This window comes from Gopherus evgoodei, chromosome 1, assembly GCF_007399415.2.
Source record: "Gopherus evgoodei ecotype Sinaloan lineage chromosome 1, rGopEvg1_v1.p, whole genome shotgun sequence".
NCBI lineage: Eukaryota > Metazoa > Chordata > Testudines > Testudinidae > Gopherus > Gopherus evgoodei.
Window position 1 is genome coordinate 340,629,259 of NC_044322.1, and position 13,270 is coordinate 340,642,528.

A 13,270-nucleotide genomic window follows, 5' to 3' on the forward strand; every position below is an offset into this window, starting at 1 on the left:
CACGTGGTGGAGGTGTGGCCGCGTGGTCGGTCTCCTAGCAACACGGGATGGCGGCGGGCGAGCAGCGGGGCCGCGAGTACCTGGAGCGCTACAAGATCCCGGAGCTGCTGCACAACCTGAGCGCGCTGCTGCTCTACCACCGGCCCGGTACGGCGGCGCCCGCGGGAGGCGCGGCTCGGAGTCCGCGGGAGGCTGACGGGGCGCTGAGCCCCTGGCAGGAGGGAGCGGGGCGCCATAATGCCCCGCCCCCGCCGCTCCCAGCAGGGACCCGGGTCCGCGTGACTGGGCTCAGCACCGGGCCAGCTAGACCCATGCACAGCCGGCTGCAGCGCCATGCGCGGGCTGCGGCTTTGCGCGCCTACCGCGTGGGGGGGGGGGCGGGAGTGGGGGGGGAATCTTTGGTGCCCCTCCCCCCCGGGCCACCCGTGGTTACGACAGGCCCGGATTTATGGCCGTAAGGGCCGCCGAGGCGTGAGCGGCGCAAGCTGCCTCTCCTGGCCTCCGGACTCATCCCCTGCAGCTGGGCAAAGCCAGCGCGGCGGAGCGCTCGTGCCCCTCCTGATGCCTGCAGGATGCTGCCATCGCCGCTGGAGCTGATGCGCTCGCTGGGTGTGTAGAAACCTCACGTGCGCTAATAGTCCTGCATCACGTCTTGCCCCACCCTGTTCAATGCATCTGTTGCAGGCAGGGGTGGCAAGTTTGTAGAAATTTTGATGGTGCCCAGAACCCGTTTCCCCCCCCAACTGCCTAAGGTTCTGGGAGGGGGCTTGGACGGGGTGGGGGGTGCACCCTCTGGTAGTTGGAGTGCAGGGGTGGGGGCTGAGGATGAGGGATTCATAGACTCATAGACTCATAGACTCTAGGACTGGAAGGGACCTCGAGAGGTCATCGAGTCCAGTCCCCTGCCCTCATGGCAGGACCAAATACTGTCTAAACCATCCCTAATAGACATTTATCTAACCTACTCTTAAATATCTCCAGCGATGGAGATTCCACAACTTCCCTAGGCAATCTATTCCAGTGTTTAACTACCCTGACAGTTAGGAACTTTTTCCTAATGTCCAACCTAAATCTCCCTTGCTGCAGTTTAAGCCCATTGCTTCTTATTCTATCATTGGAGGCTAAGGTGAACAAGTTTTCTCCCTCCTCCTGATGACACCCTTTTAGATACCTGAAAACTGATATCAGGTCCCCTCTCAGTCTTCTCTTTTCCAAACTGAATAAACCCAATTCCTTCAGCCTTCCTTCATAGGTCATGTTCTCAAGACCTTTAATCATTCTTGTTGCTCTTCTCTGGACCCTCTCCAATTTCTCCACATCTTTCTTGAAATGCGGTGCCCAGAACTGGACACAATACTCCAGTTGAGGCCTAACCAGCGCAGAGTAAAGCGGAAGAATGACTTCTCGTGTCTTGTTTACAACACACCTGTTAATGCATCCCAGAATCATGTTTGCTTTTTTTGCAACAGTATCACACTGTTCACTCATATTAAGCTTGTGGTCCACTATGACCCCTAGATCTCTTTCTGCCATACTCCTTCCTAGACAGTCTCTTCCCATTCTGTATGTGTGAAACTGATTGTTCCTTCCTAAGTGGAGCACTTTGCATTTATCTTTATTGAACTTCATCCTGTTTACCTCAGACCATTTCTCCAATTTGTCCAGATCATTTTGAATTTTGACCCTGTCCTCCAGAGCAGTTGCAATCCCTCCCAGTTTGGTATCGTCCGCAAACTTAATAAGCGTACTTTCTATGCCAACATCTAAATCATTGATGAAGATATTGAACAGAACCGGTCCCAAAACAGACCCCTGCGGAACCCCACTTGTTATACCTTTCCAGCAGGATTGGGAGCCATTAACAACTACTCTCTGAGTACGGTTATCCAGCCAGTTATGCACCCACCTTATAGTAGCCCCATCTAAATTGTACTTTCCTAGCTTATCTATAAGAATATCATGCGAAACTGTATCAAATGCCTTACTAAAGTCTAGGTATATCACATCCACCGCTTCTCCCTTATCCACAAGGCTCGTTATCCTATCAAAGAACGTTATCAGATTAGTTTGACACGATTTGTTCTTTACAAATCCATGCTGGCTATTCCCTATCACCTTACCACCTTCCAAGTGTTTGCAGATGATTTCTTTGATTACCTGCTCCATTATCTTCCCTGGCACAGAAGTTAAACTAACTGGTCTGTAGTTTCCTGGGTTGTTTTTATTTCCCTTTTTATAGATGGGCACTATATTTGCCCCCTTCCAGTCTTCTGGAATCTCCCCCGTCTCCCATGATTTCCCAAAGATAATAGCTAGAGGCTCAGATACCTCCTCTATTAACTCCTTGAGTATTCTAGGATGCATTTCATCAGGCCCTGGTGACTTGCAGGCATCTAACTTTTCTAAGTGCTTTTTTACTTGCTCTTTCCTTATTTTCTCTTCTAAACCTACCCTCTTCCCGTAAGCATTCACTATACTAGACATTCCTTCAGACTTCTCAGTGAAGACCGAAACAAAGAAGTCATTAAGCATCTCTGCCATTTCCGAGTCTCCCGTTACTGTTACCCCCTCCTCATTGAGCAGTGGGCCTACCCTGTCCTTAGTCTTCCTCTTGCTTCTAATGTATTGATAAAAAGTCTTCTTGTTTCCCTTTATTCCCATAGCTAGTTTGAGTTCATTTTGTGCCTTTGCTTTTCTAATCTTGCCTCTGCATTCCTGTGTTATTTGCCTATATTCATCCTTCGTGATCTGACCTAGTTTCCATTTTTTATATGACGCCTTTTTATTTTGTAGGTCACGCAAGATCTCAAGGGTAAGCCAAGGTGGTCTTTTGCCACATTTTCTATCTTTCCTAACCATCGGAATAACTTGCTTCTGGGCCCTTAATAGCGTCCCTTTGAAAAACTGCCAACTTTCCTCAGTTGTTTTTCCCCTCAGTTTTAATTCCCATGGGACCTTGCCTATCAGCTCTCTGAGCTTACCAAAATCCGCCTTCCTGAAATCCATTGTCTCTATTCTGCTGTACTCCTTTCTACCCTTCCTTAGAATTGCAAATTCTATGATTTCATGATCACTTTCACCCAAGCTTCCTTCTACTTTTAAATTCTCAACAAGTTCCTCCCTGTTGGTTAAAATCAAGTCTAGAACAGCTTCCCCCCTAGTAGCTTTATCAATTTTCTGAAATAAAAAGTTGTCTGCAATGCAGTCCAGGAACTTATTGGATAGTCTGTGCCCCGCGGTGTTATTTTTCCAACATATATCTGGATAGTTGAAGTCCCCCATCACCACCAAATCTTGGGCTTTGGATGATTTTGTTAGTTGTTTGAAAAAAGCCTCATCCACCTCTTCCGCCTGATTAGGTGGCCTGTAGTAGACTCCCAGCACGACATCACCTGTGTTTTTTACCCCTTTTAGCCTAACCCAGAGACTCTCCACCCTTCCGTCTCCTATGTCCATCTCCACCTCAGTCCAAGTGTGTACATTTTTAATATATAAGGCAACACCTCCTCCCTTTTTCCCCTGTCTATCCTTCCTGAGCAAACTATACCCATCCACACCAACATTCCAGTCGTGTGTATTATCCCACCAAGTTTCAGTAATGCCAACAATGTCATAGTTGTATTTATTTATTAGCACTTCCAGTTCTTCCTGCTTATTACCCATACTTCTTGCATTTGTATAAAGGCATCTAAGATACTGGTTTGATCTTGCCTCCCAGCTTCGCCCTGACCCTCCTTTCTCTCTGCCATTATAGCCCGTGCTCCCTCCTGTTTCCAACCCATCTCCCAGGTCTTGTTCCCCACTTACCTGTGGGCTTTGCTCACCTGTCCCCGTCGAACCTAGTTTAAAGCCCTCCTTACTAGGTTAGCCAGTCTGTGTGCAAATAAGGCCTTTCCCCGCTTCGAAAGGTGAACGCCATCTGTTCCTAGCAGTACTTCCTCAAATAGCATCCCATGGTCGAGGAAGCCAAAGCCCTCCTGGCGACACCATCTTCGCAGCCAGGCATTCACCTCCACGATGCATCTGTTTCTGCCCGGACCCCTACCTTCAACAGGAAGAATCGAAGAGAATACCACCTGCGCTCCAAACTCCTTAACCCGTACTCCCAGAGCCCTGTAGTCACTCTTGATCTGCTCAGCGTCACACCTCGCAGTATCATTTGTGCCCACATGGATGAGTAGCATGGGATAGTAGTCAGAAGGCCGGATAATCCTCGACAAAGCCTCTGTAACATCTCGGATACGTGGATACGGATAACATCTCGGATTCATGATGCAGGAGGGGGCTGAGGATTAGGGTGCAGGGGATGAGGGCTGTGGCTGATGCTAAAGGGTTCATGATGCAGGAGGGGGCTCAGGGCTAGGGCAGAGGGTTGGGGTGCAGGGGTGAGGGGTTCATACTGCGGGGACGGCTCAGGGCTGGAGCTGAGGATTAGGGTGCAGGGGATGAAGGGTTCATGATGCAGGGACGCTCAGGGCGGGGGCTGAGGGTTTGGGGTATTGGAGAGGCTTAGGGCAGGGTAAGGGCAGCCTGCCTTACCGTTTGCAGAAGCCAGGCACTAGGACCCTGGAGCAGCAGACAGCAGTTCTGCCCGGAATTGCTCTGCTCCGACAGCATGAGCAGGCAAGGGAGAGGCGCGCGCTCCTTTTTGTCAGGCAGGGACACGCGCGGGGGGGGGGCGAAGGGGTGGCAGGCGGGGGCTGGGACCTGCTCCTGCAGCAGGAGAGGCCTGGAGGGGCCAGGGCCCAATCCAGGCAGGCCTGGGGGAGAGACCCAGCTCCAACTATTGCTGGAACAGGGCACCCAGCCCTCAATATTCCTGGAGCCCAAGCACCACAAATGTATATAACCTGCCGCCTGTGGTTGCAGCTTGTCGTACACACAGATTTCTAGGCAAATGTTGTATTATTCAGTTATACAGCACCTAGCACCGGGGCCTTAGGTGGGGCCCCCAGGCAGAAATATAATGAAAATGACTAGCCCGTGCTTGTCCACATGCAAGTAGTTGTTCAGTGTGATTTGTTGTACATTATTTACTGCATCCCGCCTAGTGGATGTTTATCAGTTGTTGATGCAGGATATCACTAGACTGTAATTAACCATAAATTCCATTCTTCAACCTAAAGGCTGAATATACAATTGCTCTAAACCTAATAGCCCAGGTACTGATGCCTTTCCCCATTGCCTCCTCTCTGCATGAACCTTTCACTGCTGCATGTAGCTACACGCTACAGTGTGGATGCAACTTGCTTCTTCTTGTGGCATATAACTCCATATAGTCTACATCAGGGGTAGGCAACCTATGGCATGCATGCCAAAGGTGGCACACAAGATGATTTTTCAGTGTCACTAACACTGCCCGCGTCCTGGCCACTGGTCTGGAGAGCTCTGCGTTTTAATTTAATTTTAAATGAAGCTTCTTAAACATTTTAAAAACTTTAGTTACTATACATACAATAGTTTAGTTATATATTATAGACATATAGAAAGAGACCTTCTAAAAACATTAAAATGTGTTACTGGCACACACAACCTTAAATCGGAGTGAATAAATGAAGACTCAGCACACCACTTCTGAAAGGTTGCCAACCCGTCTACACGCTGCCACAAGTGGTGTGAAGTGCAGCCGTACCCTTAGCAGATTTAAGGTTCCACACAACTTCTATTAAACTATTGTAAATGATTTTTTTTAATTGCATTACTTCCTCTAAGATACCAGTACCTTAGCTGTAAATTTAACAAGAATCATTAATGGGCAATTTAAGATACCATTTAATTGAGAGAAGAGCTTATTATATGTACATTATAATTTTTCCAAAGACTGTCATGCCTGAGTTATGCAGGAATCTGATATGTTTCAAATTTTATTATAGACAGTAGTGATACATTTTCACATTTCTTTTTTATAATTCATTAAAACTGAAGGTTAAGTGCTTATAAAGTCATTCACTTTGCTGCAGAATTCAGTATTTTGCTGCTAAATAATTCTGAGGGCTTTGGCATGTAACTTAGGTCTAAAGTGCCATAAAGCATACATAAGGCCTTGGTTATAAGCCAGCAGTTTGCCCACCTGCCCCTTTGCAAGGCTGTAGGGCAGGGGTGGGCAAACTTTTTGGCCTGAGGGCCATATCGAGGTGGGGGAATTGCGAACAGGGCCATGAATGTAGGGCTGAGGGTTGGAGTGCGGTGTATGGGAGGGGGTACGATTGCAGAAAGGGGCTCAAGGCACAGGAGGGGTGTGGGGTGTATGAAGGAGCTCAGGGCAGGGGGTTGGGGGGCAGCAGGGATTCAGGGTGCAGGCTCCAGCCTGGCCCTGCTTACCTAGAGGGGCTCAGGGGTGACAGCAGCACACAGCAGGGCTAAGACAGGCTCCCTGGCTCCCCACTCTACCTCTCCACTTGTCCCTGTGGCTCCTGCAAGGGAGGGAGGAGGAGAAGAGGGCTTCGCGTGCTGCTCTTGCCTGCAGGTAACTCCCCCAAAGCTCCCATTGGCTGGGAATGGGGAGCTGTGGGGGGGGCAGTGCCTGCAGGTGAAGGTACTGCACAGAGGCCCCTGTCACCCCCAGGGGCCACTGGGAGGTAGTGCCAGCCACTTCCAGGAGCAGCGGGGGGCCCACAGGTGGCAGTCCCACAGGCTGTAGTCTGCCCACCACTGCTCTAGGGGACAGTCAGTATATGTTTATAAAGTAACAAAGTAAGCTTCAGAATGAAGTGACTGATAGTTAAATATTTCAAAACTTCATTTTTTTTCTTAGTTGCTAGTGTGTATACAAAATACAAATAGCCATATCTTTCTAGTGATAAAGCTAATATAATCTATAGGCCAACTGTTAAAATCAAATTCTATTTAGTATGTAAAGTAATGTAACACCTTTTTATACTCAAATGGTGAAAATTTGGCCCCACTGAACATAAATGGGAATTTTTTGCCATGGACTTAATTGGGGCCAGGATTTCAATCAAGGTATCAAAGAATTTTACAATGTAATGCATTAAATTCAAGGCCTTTAATCAAATGTGGCAGCTAACACACACCCCCCAATTGCTCACATGAGCCTTGGATATTAGAATCTGTTTTACTGAGAGGTGGAACAGTGGTTGACAACCAGCAGTTGATTTATAAGTAATTAATCTAGATCACTCAGCAGTATAGTATATGAACACTTGTTTGTTCCTCACCCATTTCATTAACTGCTACTGCATCTTAAAAAGTGCAATCTCTCCCAGTTATAATTGAACACAGCAACCAATGGAAGATAACCTTTAATAGTACAGCAGCCCCTTCCTATTCTGTTAGCATTGTGCACCATCAGGCAAGTTCAAGTCTCATCTCAGATTCACAGTACAATGGTTATGTCATAATTTATATTTCCTTGAGATTGTCAAACTTAATATTTCTAGAATATTTTGCATTAATTATAGGGTTGAAGAATTAACTGATAACTACATCACTGAATATACACAAGTGGAAAAATAAATGTAAAGTTACACTGCTAGTACAGTAGAGGTAAAAACAGAATTAATCCTACTGTACTGTAGTTCACTGTTTTTGCATTTAATGGTAAGAATTAGTAAACCCAGTTTAAAAAATGTATACTAGCAACAAGATTTGTTAACTTTATTCTTTTACAGAAAGACCAAGAGAGTTTTTGATACATGCACTGGAAAGAGTGAAGTTTGCAAAACTAACTGATGTGGAATATCCTTATCTTGTGGATGAATCAAATTTGGATGCTATGTTTGAAATGCTGGACACTACAAGTCAAGGCTATATAACCTTAGTGCAGTACAAAGGAGGTTTGTCTTCCTTGCTTAGCATTTTTTAATTAAGATGGATTTTTTATTTATTTACAGATGAGAACTTTAATACAGCAGAGAACATTTAAGCTATAATATGCAAGTTGTTGCTCAAACGAATGTGAGAGTTTCATTAAAGAAATTTCTCAACCCATCAGAATTTAGCAGATAGAAAAACAATTTACTTGTTGCAAAACTTTTTTTATTATGCAAAATGAGACACCCCTCTGCTTCCTCCCCCCCAAGCTTTTGTACATAATATTTGACCAATAAGATCTGAAAATAATCTACAGTAGAGCTGGCAACTTTAAAAAATTATATTTTGTTTACCAGCCAGATAGCGGTGGGCCTAAGGGCCACATCTCGGGGGCAGGGGAGGGAATTGCGTACAGGGCCATGAATGTAGGGCTGGGGCAGAGGGGGCTCAGGGCAGGGAGTTGTTGGGATGCAGGGTGCAACAGGAGTGTGAGGTGCAGGAGGAGTGCGGCGGGGGCTCAGGGTAGGGGGTTGGGGTGCAGGCTCCAGCCCAGCACTGCTTACCCAGAGCAGCTCTAGGGTGGCAGCAGCACTGGGCCAGAATTTGTGGATGTAAAACTAGACTTCTGTAGGTTTGCATTGCAAGGTTTAAAAGGATTCTCTTTTTTAAAAACCTTTGTAGCTCTTAAAAGCTTGGGGTTAAGTACTCAGGATTTGCCTTATGAAGAAGATGCAACTATCACACTGGAAATATTCAAGAAAGAAGTGTAAGTAAAGTGACATTTTTACCCTTTGGCTTTATGTGGAAAAGAGATTTGTAGCTAATTGTAATTGCATGAATTTTGTATTAAGCGGTTTCTAAAAATATCATTATGCTTTTGAATATTACTTTTTAAATCAGGTCTTAAATCTACAAAGTACTCAATAGTCACAGCTTCTCGACTTCAGTCTGAATATCAGGCACTCATCACCTTATGTTCATACCTTTTAATTATGTTAAAGAATAAAAATGTCACTAGAAAGTCAAATTTAAACTAGAAGTGATTGGATTACATTTAGTTTTCCCTGTGAGATGGATAATAAACAAGTAGTGATAAACTGAGGGAAAAGTTTAAAAATATAATGTTCTAGTTTATGGAGTATCCTGGGGAGCACTAGCAAAAAAGTTCACAGTTCTGAAAAAGTGATCATATTTCCACGAGATCAGATATTTTGCTATTGGTGCCACTATTTGCTCTAAAGGCTATTTGTACCAACTGCAGAGCAGCAGTGATTTTCTTGTCATTTCTGAAAGCAGTCTCCTTGAAAGCTGATGTGGAAATGACACTTGCATTAATTTTTTTTTTAAACCAGCTGACATTTATTTGGGAAAATATCCCAAATATCAAATCAATACCACAGGGAATTGATCAGAATAACTATCTGCAGCTTGGATGAATATTCTGGGGATACAGAGTAGTGCTGGTAACCTCCACCTATCCACAGAAGCATCTGTGTTTGACTGCAGTGATAAACCTTTCAGTTATAATTAACCATAGAGGGTGGTATACTCAGGCAATACATGTATGTAAAGCCTCAGTATTATCTAGTTAAAACTACTACTGTATTTTATAGGAAGCCTGGTAATTTAATTTTTTTTCTTTTTAAAAAAATTAGAACAACCAGTACACCAGCAACTGAGCCAATAAAATTTGTGTGGTTTGGACCAACATTTTAATCAGGTCTCTGTGGATTCAATGCAGCAAATTCACTGGCTGTGTAGCTGGATGCTGAGATTCTGGAGTTGCGCTCCAGAATCTCAGCATTTAAATTACGAGAACAGAGAGAACCTTGAAAATATGAACTAACTATAACCAGTGCAGTGTCACCTGCCTGCTTAGCACCTGATACAATTAGAGGAATTAATTAATTTCCCCCATTCATTTCAAAACCTTATGGACTCTTGCTATCAAGGCTATGCAAATTAGCATTTTTCCAAAGAATTGAGTATTTCTGCACCGAATTTGACATTTTGCTGCATGCAGATGACCAGCATTGTTTCCCCCATCTCTGTCCTGTAGAACATGCCTGTACTGCCTCTTGCTCTCTACAAAGGCAAGTTATTTGAGTTACAGTGCAGTCTCTGCCATGTTCCATAGATGTAGGCAGCAGGAAATTAGGATTTCAGAGCTAGAGTCCAGTTTACACCCAGGGATCAGAAGCCATAGCGGTGGACTGCCAAGCAAGTCAGCCTGGACACTTTTGTAGGAGCCTAATACCTATTTTGAGCCTGTACAAGTTCCCCCTATCCCAGGCACACATTTGGGAAGAGGAGAGCATACCAAGATATGCCTCAAGTGTAACTGAAGTTGAAGACACTTATGTAAAATTAATTTGGCATATTTGTGATTGTTTGGGAGGAGGGGTACAGAATTGGAAAACTAGATTGTTATTTTTAAATGTGTGCTGGACTTAGTTACCCAGTTCGCAAGTCCCTCTTCACTTCCCACATATGATGGAGAATAACTATGGTGGTTTGGGAAGGGATAAGAACACCATGTACTGAAGCAGCAGCAAAGAGTCCTGTGGCACCTTCGGACCGACGAAGTGGGTCATCACCCAGGAAAGCTCATGCTCCAATACATCTGAGAGTCTATAAGGTGCCACAGGACTGTCTGCTGATTTTACAGATCCAGACTAACACAGCTACCCCTCTGATACACGTACTGAAGAAAATTCTATATTGAAATCTCATGTGTAATGAACATCTAACTAGATTTCTTTTCTTCTATAGGAAGAAGTTGTTGCAGGAAAGCTGGGCAATATATCAACCTTAAGCAGCTGTCTGCTAAAAATTCTCTAAAGTCTTCTCTTTGAGTTTTTTTTTTATTTTAATTGCCTTTTGGCAACTGATAGTTTCACTTATCCAAAAATAAACTTGAGTAGCATCAGCATAGTAAGTAAAAAGTTGAATTATATGGTACAAGTTTAAATAATCAGAAACTACTCAATACACCTGAGGAACATCTTTTCAGGACTTCCTTTAGGGAAAAAAATTCAAAAACATTAAAAAGATGCTGTGTATCAACATCTTCCCTAGCAAGAATGTTTTGGGGCCATACAGTGATAAAAATGACTTAAATCAGAGCAGCTCAAGGCAATATTTTGACACTTGTACAGAAATAGCTTTATATTTGAACCAACAAAATGTGGTTCTAGTATGCAACAAATTATGTCAGCCATTATGGGATTGAAAATTAATTTAAAGTCAGATATTTCTTTAAGACTCTTGGGTGGGGGGGAGGGGGAAGTTTTAAACAACCTGAAGATACCCAATTTCCAACAAACTCATTATTTCCAAACATAAGCAATTTGAAATACATAATATTTCAATAAATGAATCAGTTGTGATGGCAATTTTAAACAAGTTTACTAGTCAAAGTATGCAAGGGCTGTTCAGAACATTTTGAAGAGGACAAAGGATTTGGACATTCAAGGAAGAGACAATTCTGAAGTTTCCATAACAGGACTTAGGACTTAGTTTTAAAAGTTAGCATGATCAGAGAAAACAGAACATGGAAACATGCTTTCACCTCATTCCACACCCTCTGCACACACATTAAAGTATGTAAATGCCCATGTGTGGAAATTTAGGTACATAACTGTCCATATACCAAAATGAGAATCAACCAATTTGAATGGAATGTTTACCACTGAATGCAGTACCATATATACCCAGAGTTTACTCCATATTACTCTAAACCATAAAAGTTTCTTCAGCATGACCATTATCGCCTTACAGCCATCATCAACTAAACAGATCACTCACTATTCAACAAGGACTACATTCTCCACTCTACGTCTGAGCCTGCTGTGCTCTACATGCCTCTGGGTAGGAGGTATTACAAAACAGGCAAAGTTAGATAATCATGATTAAAACAGATTTGACTAAACTATACCAGCTTAGAAACCAGTTCAGTATCTCAACTGTTTTAAAATGGCTATGTACAACATATAATCTGAATTATAAAAAGATTAAGGCATAAGGCTAGATCAAGTCAGTATTTTACAAAGATGTACTAGTGGCTTGTTTGTGTTTTTTAAGAACTAATATACAATAAAAGTATACTAATGTAATAGCTTGACTTCACTTTATACAACAGATATTTTAGTTCTAACCATTTTCCTTGAAGATCTTTATTTATTTTCCTATATTAGGCCAATTTGTTCTCAAATTAAGTAAAATCTCAACATCCTGTTGAGCTAATTTGTAAACTCCAAGTTCATGTAACACTGCTGTGGCAGAGGGCTGGTTTGGATCCAAGATGGTTTCGTTTTCTGAGGCTGAATGTAGTGCATCTTTCAAAAGGAGGGCAGAGCCAACATTTAGATTCAAGATAATGCAGGCTTCTTTTATGCTATAAGGAAAAAATACACACACTTTACTGCCTGAAATGAAGAGTGCCCATTTCAACTTCATGCCAGGACACAGCATATTCAGTCTGTATTTTTTTTATCCCATTAATAAAATACTAAGAATAACCTCCCCTTTCTGGATAGCTGAAGAGACAAAGCAGCCACAGCTTTCAAGGTATATAGTAAACATCCACCTTAATGTCTTTATTGTTTTCAGTGAGACAAATTTGAGTATAACCATTTCGGATATAGAGTGCTTCCAGTTACCCAGGTCCTTGCATTTGTTTTTTTAAACTTTAGTTTCCCCATGGAGTAAAGTAATAAAAGCCAATACTTTTTCACATTTTAAACATTGGTAAAAAGTTAAGCAGGAAAGCAAGATGAACTACCTTCTCATTCAGTATACTTAAATAAGAATACAGTATGATCTATAGGTAACAACTGCTGAAATCTGAACACATTCCCTGTCAGAAGAAGTCATCAAAAAGCAATAAGATGCCCTGTAACTGTACTTTTCTGTGCCTACACTTTCCCATTATAAATGGGGATAATACACATGAAGGGAGTGTGAAGCTTAATGTTGGAGAAGTACTTCAAAAGCCTCAACAAATAAAGCATCTTCCATTTAAGTATTATTGTAGTACCAATGTGTCACCTTTATCCTTAAACATTTCTGGACCCACTCCTGCACTCTTTATTCTGGCTGAAATCCTATTTGACTTTGTAGGACAAATAGCCTCAGTAGAAATCACAGAACTGCACCCTTAGTCCTCATTTCTTAGTGGTTTGTCCTGCTATGGCTTCTTGTGCTGTTTGCATGCTTTACCATCCAACTTTCCCTAAATGTGCAAATGCAAGATTATGTAACAAACCTATAAGAACGACAGAGACAATGGGAACTTTGCTTAAGTATGAACTGCAGGATCATACCTGATGTAGTGGTACAGATTCTTTCCACTTTCAACACCATAATTTTAACAGATTTCTCATCCAATTAATCCAAGCTGCACCCATGAAAGATGCTGATTTATACAAAATGTAAGAACTTGGTATGATCAGTTGGATACTTGCTACTGAAATACTAATACTTTAGAAATTGGCTT

General features: G+C 43.0%; 2 protein-coding genes across 6 annotated transcripts in view; one reads left to right on the plus strand and one right to left on the minus strand.

Annotated features, from left to right (window-relative positions):
- EFCAB10 (EF-hand calcium binding domain 10) lies at positions 1-11,853 on the plus strand. Of its 2 annotated transcripts, none has more exons than XM_030552286.1 (4): positions 1-147; positions 7,632-7,796; positions 8,455-8,539; positions 10,546-11,853. In XM_030552286.1, the coding sequence occupies exons 1-4, from the start codon at positions 48-50 to the stop codon at positions 10,586-10,588; spliced, it is 393 nt and encodes a 130-aa protein (XP_030408146.1). In that variant the 5' UTR covers positions 1-47; the 3' UTR covers positions 10,589-11,853. The 2 variants fall into 2 exon arrangements, with proteins under 2 accessions (XP_030408146.1, XP_030408232.1); XM_030552372.1 differs by lacking the exon at positions 1-147 and adding an exon at positions 410-609.
- RINT1 (RAD50 interactor 1) overlaps positions 11,504-13,270 on the minus strand; it is a 22,480-nt gene continuing 20,713 nt past the window's right edge. For all 4 annotated transcript variants that reach the window (XM_030551988.1, XM_030552074.1, XM_030551908.1 and 1 more), the window contains one exon: positions 11,504-12,169. In XM_030551988.1, the coding sequence (XP_030407848.1) occupies positions 11,953-12,169 (217 nt within the window). In that variant the 3' untranslated portion in view covers positions 11,504-11,952. The remainder of the gene's footprint in view (positions 12,170-13,270) is intronic.

Coding starts and splice junctions, on each gene's coding strand:
- EFCAB10 (XM_030552286.1), top strand. CDS start 48: ATGGCGGCGGGCGAGCAGCGGGGCCGCGAGTACCTGGAGCGCTACAAG. Junction 148..7,631: donor GCTGCTCTACCACCGGCCCG/GTACGGCGGCGC, acceptor ATTCTTTTACAG/AAAGACCAAGAGAGTTTTTG. Junction 8,540..10,545: donor GAAATATTCAAGAAAGAAGT/GTAAGTAAAGTG, acceptor TTTCTTCTATAG/GAAGAAGTTGTTGCAGGAAA.